We start from the raw sequence: 6,549 nt of genomic DNA, 5'->3' as shown, positions 1-6,549 counted from the left end.
TTAAGGTTACTAGTTTCGGATCGGGTGCAGTTGAGTTTGTAATCTTGGTATGTAACCGATCAAAACTCAACAATTAATAAAAAAATTCAAAAATGAATTTAAATAAATAATCATGTCAATCGGTTTTTGGCTCAGACTCGATTCTGAACATAATGATGCAGGTCGGTTCGGTTAAATCACAAAACGACATTGTTTTGCATTCAGTCCGGTTACCGAACCACTTATTTCGGTCCAATTTGGGCGGTAATTGAATTTTCGGTAGTTTTTGCCCAGCCGTACTTTATATGGTTTAAAGTGCAAAAATGATAAATGGCCGGGGACAGGATCCTGGCTGCTACCGCGGATCACTGTAAATTGCTCAAAGCATGTGCCTTAACGACTACAATGGCGCTTACCAAGCCTCATCTCATCTCTTCTTCAACATATCCAAAGCCCTCTAGAATCCAACCCATCCATTCACATTTAGCCTAAAATTTAATCCTCATTGTTGTTTTTAATTAACTTAGCATTAAGAGTTTGATGAATTAATATATAAACAATAGCAGCTAGCACAGATTTGCAGTACACAAACTTACATGTAAAACTATTCCCGTTTATTGTTTTTGGGTCAGAATAAACTGCCACTCCCACCGTTTTTTCTGCATTTCACAAACACTTGACAGGTTCTCACTTAAATAATCATTTTCTTTTTGTTTGTTGTCGAGTTGTTTAATCCCCAAAATCACAGAGAGTTCTCTATAAGAGAAGACAAACAAACCTTTTACTCCTCCTCTCCACCTCTCTCTTGTTTCTCATCGTCAAAATACTGAAGGCACTGAACCATGATCAGCGGAAAGGACATTTACGAGGTCCTTGCAAGCATTGTGCCGCTTTACGTGGCCATGATCATGGCCTACGGCTCGGTCCGGTGGTGGAAAATCTTCACCCCGGACCAGTGCTCCGGCATCAACCGCTTCGTGGCGGTTTTTGCAGTTCCTCTGCTTTCATTTCACTTCATTTCTTCCAACGATCCCTACGCCATGGACTACCAGTTCATCGCGGCGGACTCGTTGCAAAAAGTGGTGATTCTTGTGGCTCTATTCCTCTGGCAGACCTTCTCCAAGCGCGGCAACCTCGAGTGGATGATCACGCTCTTCTCCCTCTCCACTCTCCCTAACACTCTCGTCATGGGGATTCCTCTCTTGAAAGCCATGTACGGCGACTTTTCAGGCGCTCTTATGGTTCAAATCGTGGTGCTGCAGAGCGTCATCTGGTACACTCTCATGCTCTTCATGTTCGAGTACAGAGGAGCCAAACTCTTGATCTCAGAGCAGTTCCCGGAAACCGCCGGGTCCATTACCTCGTTTCGAGTGGACTCCGACGTCGTTTCGCTTAACGGACGCGAGCCTTTGCAGACCGATGCCGAGATCGGAGAGGATGGAAAGTTACACGTGGTGGTGAGAAGATCGGCGGCGTCGTCGATGGTGTCGTCGTTCAAGTCGCACGGGTTGAACTCTTTGAATTCCGGCATGACTCCTCGGGCTTCGAACCTGACCGGCGTTGAGATTTACTCGGTTCAGTCCTCTCGTGAGCCGACACCGAGGGCGTCCAGCTTCAACCAGACTGACTTCTACGCCATGTTCAATGCCAGCAAGGCGCCGAGCCCTAAACACGGCTACACCAACAGCTTCCAGGGCGGGTTTGGCGATGTTTACTCGGTCCAGTCGTCGAAAGGCGTGACCCCGAGGACTTCGAATTTTGATGAGGAGATGATGAAGATAAGCAACAAGAAGAGAGGGGCCAGGAGCATGAGCGGTGAGCTGTTCAATGCCGGGACTGTGTCCTCGTATCCGCCTCCGAATCCCATGTTTTCGGGGTCTACTAGTGGCGGACCGAAAAAGAAGGAAAGCGGAGGCGCCGGTGCCGGTGGTGGTAGTGGTGGTGCAGTGCCTAATAAGGAGCTTCATATGTTTGTTTGGAGTTCGAGTGCTTCGCCGGTTTCCGAGGGGAATCTGAAACATGCAGTTAACCGAGCTGCCTCTACTGATTTTGGGGGCATTGATCCTTCCAAGGCTGCTCAACATGATCATCCAATTGCTGGTTCAAAAGGTGAGCAAATAATGTCCGGTGTGATCTCACCCCCAAACCATATCTGTTATTTAGAAAATTGCTAACAAAGTTCTGACACCAACATACAATTTCAAGTTTAATTGACAGTCAATCAACTAGACAGATTTTAGTTTTTTAAGAAGTAATCAATTTTCTCGGGATCGATCTGTTTGTTTGTGCTTTTCTTTAACATATTGCATTAATAATTCTAGGATCAGGAATTCAATCAAATTAGTTCACCATTGCGTCACTATGCATATGTTTTAATGATCAATTATATCCAAAATCATTACTAGTACTATAATTAAATGTGTCCTGAAATGTGCAGGGATGCATGAATTGATTCAGAATATGAGTCCTGGTAGGAAAATGAGTGGAGATGGGGAGCTTGAAATAGAAGAAGGAACAAAGTTTCCGGCAAGTGCATCTCCATACAGCAGCTGCCAGAAGAAGATGGACATGGAAGACGGAGGTGTGGCAAAGAAGCAACAAATGCCTCCTGCAAGTGTCATGACTAGGCTTATACTCATCATGGTGTGGAGGAAGCTCATTAGAAATCCCAACACCTACTCCAGTCTCCTTGGTGTCGCATGGTCTCTCGTATCATACAAGTACGTCTCTCTTCCTGCTTTTTTATCTCCTATAGTTCCAAACCACAGTCGGAAGGAGTCTCCTTACTTCCGTGAAAGGCATGATATTATTAATAAATATGATACAAATAGTTGAATAAAAATATCTTGTACACTCAGCTTTACCTCAACCACATCACCTCAAACTAATTAATATTTTTAATTTCCAGGTGGCACATCAAAATGCCCACAATTATAAGTGGATCCATATCAATATTATCTGACGCTGGCTTGGGGATGGCTATGTTCAGTCTAGGTATGCATCTTCTATTGACTGATTGACCACCTAAATATTGTAAATTATAAAATTCAAACCTTGTGTCCATCTATAATTATCTTTTTTTCTTTGTTTCAGGTTTATTCATGGCTTTACAACCAAAGATCATAGCTTGTGGAAAATCAGTAGCAACATTTGCAATGGCTGTTAGGTTCTTGACAGGCCCAGCAGTTATTGCTGCATGCTCCATAGCTGTTGGTCTTCGTGGAGTTCTTTTGCATGTTGCAATAGTTCAGGTTAACCAACTCAATCTTCAAACCATACCCACTCGGGAAATCTTAGTTAGTTAATTGACAATTTAAGACAATACCATACAATTTTATTATGTTTCCCCATTTAGATTTTCTCAATTAAAAGCTTACCGCAAATAGAATTATCCATTTTTCACAGGCTGCTCTTCCTCAAGGGATTGTTCCTTTTGTATTTGCCAAAGAATACAATGTGCACGCAGACATACTTAGCACTGCGTAAGTAGCTACATTTCTAAAGAAAAACCCATAAATTGATTCATGCATGATGGTAAATAGTGACCAAAAAACCTAACTTGTATTTTGGTGTTGCAATTATTGCAGGGTCATTTTTGGAATGCTGATTGCCTTGCCTATAACAATACTCTACTATATTCTTCTCGGGCTCTAGTTTCTGGCAAAATTGAAGGCAGAAGAAAGCAATATAATAGCTGTATATCCAAGTCAGGCTGAGGTGGATGAGTGAATGATGAAATCTCTTGAACAGAAAATCATATGCATGCATGCATGCCATTGGATTCAGTGTTGAGCAAAGAAAAGAAAGAAAGAAAAAATGATATCATATGATTCTCCGCATCAAGTGACAATTGGGGGTCTTGATATGCCATTTACTTCACTGGCTTTGCTCCATGTTACTGTTACTACGTATGATATTATTAAGTTTTGTGTACTGGCTTAGATAGAAATTAAGTAATAGCTAGAGAGTAGACCTTAGAAGCCAGGGAAGGTTAAAAATTTCCTTTTTTGTTCTTGGGGTGCAAATTTTATGTGTTTTAAATATTTGGTACACCAATATCAATGAAGCCCTTTGCTTAAGTTTGACCCTAAATCCAGGTAATATACTTTGATCTAACTTCATTTGTTTAAGTACATCTCTATTCTTGTTTTTTGGGGTTTGGATCAGCTAGCAAATTGAAGCGATCTAATTGATCTTTGTGTGAAATATCATTGACTTATTATTGAGGTCCTAACATGTGCTGCTGACTATTATATATTTGGGATCAGTGGCCAATAAATATTGAAACATATATATACTGAAAGAAGAGGCGGGGAAGGTGTGACTACTGGCTAAATTTTAAAAAGACAATAAAGGTTTCAAATCTAGAATATATTTCAGTAGTTGAAATTTTTGGACCTAATTTTAGTGTAGTGATATTAGTTTCTTTTTCATTTATGAAAGTTTTGAGATTAGCTGAAGAAAATAAGTTCTTAATTATGTAGTAATAAAAGAACTATAAGATAAATTGGACCATTTCATGTTTACTATTCATTCTTATATCCAAAGATGATATTGCTATACATGTTTCTTTTTTAAGTATTTGGAGGTCTCAAAATGCAGAGTTCATGGGAAAAAGTAATAAAATACTTCTCCCTCAATTTGCTTTCAATCTTCATGATTTAAGAAATTCTCAGAATTTGAATCCAGATCATTGATTCATTCTGCTTGAACTTTTTTTTAGTTTTAATCTATTATTAATGCATATTAACTTGAGATAACAGCATGCATATATTTGAAGAACCATGTACGATCACTATATGAATCAATCTGATTATTTTAACCCAAGGTCTACTAGGAATAATTATGAATTATTCCACCAAGCTCCTACGTACATAGGTAGTACAAAACCCTGCATATCGGATTTGAATTTATGCTATAGCTATAGAGTACATAAAAGCAAGATTGCTGTTGGATTCACTGGTTCTGAAGTTTGCCTTCCTCTAGCTTGAAGCTTGATCATTGGGTGGTAGAGAAGAGGGGGCCTCCCCTTTGGATAATGGTATTGTTTCGTTATGACAATGTTTCAATGCCATTGTTTCACTTTCAATTAGTCAATGACCTTTTAAGCCAAGAATATTTTTCTTATATACTGGCCACGATATTTGTAGAATGAAAATGTCACGGCCAATATATTAGACAAAAACAGTACATGTGTTGGGTGTTTTGGCATCAGATCAAGGTGACCCTGCCAGCACTCATGGACAAACAATAAGCATTGGGATTTAGGTCTAGATTCTATGGAAAACGAACTAAAAAACGGAATATATTGATATACGTTAAGTTGGACTAAGAATATAATAATCTATTGTTATTGGCATTATTTCGCAACTCTTTCTCACGTGGGCAGCCAAGAGAGTGTCTAAATAAATAGAATTAGACGAGCACATGAAGGTGTTCTCAGACATCTCTGCAAAAAACAAACAGGTTTGAACAGCTGCTGTAAACCCTAGAGAAGACACCATGCATCAGTGCAGCTATATCGGTGGTCCACGTGGCTTATCTCTCTGTGTGGTGTGATAATTGTTTTCTAATGAGTTCCAAGTTCCAAGGTTCAGGCTTCAGCAAATCAAATGTCTGGATAGTTTCCAAGAAGACCAAGTCAAACGGAGTTCACTAAAACAATCTCACTATTATATATTCCGTCAAATCATAGTTGCTAGCTTCAACATTTATTGCTTATGATTTTCGTTTCGATTCTGTTTTCATGAGTTGGATTCAATGATTAAAATATCGAGTATCGAGGAAATATCGATACTCTGATAAATAGAAATTTCGACGGAAATATCGAGGAAATATCGATATTGATAAATTTAAAAAAGAAATGGTGGAAATTGAGAGAAAATTATTGAAATTTTAAGTGAAACCTTATGACGTATTTCTTTGTTCCATTATCTATTATATTTGAAAAAAATGGTGAACAACTTTCATTTCATAGTAAATTATAGTAATTTAGAGTACGTATGTTGCCACCAGTAAAATATATGATACCAATTATAATTAGAGATTTAGTAAAGTTGTAGAACTATATAATCAAATACAAATGAATTAATATTACGAAAACGTGACAAAAGTATTTAGGAAATCTTGTAAAGCATTAAACTATTTAGAAATGTTAGAGTCAACAAATTAAAAATACAAAATTGCTTGTAATTATATTTAAGAAGTTTAACTTAATTCTCAAAAAAAGAATTAGTAATATTTTCCATGGAAAACACATTCTAATACAAACAAAAGTGTGTTAGAACTAAAACCAACGGTCAGTCGAGTTGGCTGGGGGCTTGGTGCTTTGCCTGGCCTTATTTTGGAAGGTCACAGGTTCGAAACCTGTGTAATGTCAAGGTTTGTTGGATTTTCTTTGAGGAATATTTTGGAATATTCCCTAAATTTCGACAAAATTTCGGAGAGTCAAAAAAACGAAATTATCGCCGAAATATCGGCGAAAATGTCGATATTTTAGTCCTTGGTTGGATTAGTGCCCTTGAATTTGGGTAGATTAATTCGAGTAATGCAATAGATAAATGTAAGAGG

General features: G+C 38.4%; 1 protein-coding gene across 1 annotated transcript; it reads left to right on the top strand.

Annotated features, from left to right (window-relative positions):
* Window positions 1–492: 492 nt before the first annotated feature.
* LOC133708032 (auxin efflux carrier component 2) lies at window positions 493–4,164 on the top strand. Its single transcript, XM_062133483.1, has 6 exons — window positions 493–2,088; window positions 2,417–2,699; window positions 2,888–2,973; window positions 3,073–3,230; window positions 3,385–3,461; window positions 3,567–4,164. The coding sequence occupies exons 1-6, from the start codon at window positions 822–824 to the stop codon at window positions 3,631–3,633; spliced, it is 1,938 nt and encodes a 645-aa protein (XP_061989467.1). The 5' UTR covers window positions 493–821; the 3' UTR covers window positions 3,634–4,164.
* Window positions 4,165–6,549: the final 2,385 nt, after the last annotated feature.

Source organism: Rosa rugosa, chromosome 5 (assembly GCF_958449725.1).
Source record: "Rosa rugosa chromosome 5, drRosRugo1.1, whole genome shotgun sequence".
In the NCBI taxonomy this organism is placed as follows: domain Eukaryota; kingdom Viridiplantae; phylum Streptophyta; class Magnoliopsida; order Rosales; family Rosaceae; genus Rosa; species Rosa rugosa.
Note: the sequence above shows the minus strand (reverse complement) of the source record. Positions and strands in the feature narration are given on the sequence as shown.

Coding starts and splice junctions, on each gene's coding strand:
- LOC133708032 (XM_062133483.1), top strand. CDS start 822: ATGATCAGCGGAAAGGACATTTACGAGGTCCTTGCAAGCATTGTGCCG. Junction 2,089..2,416: donor TCCAATTGCTGGTTCAAAAG/GTGAGCAAATAA, acceptor TGAAATGTGCAG/GGATGCATGAATTGATTCAG. Junction 3,231..3,384: donor TGCATGTTGCAATAGTTCAG/GTTAACCAACTC, acceptor CATTTTTCACAG/GCTGCTCTTCCTCAAGGGAT.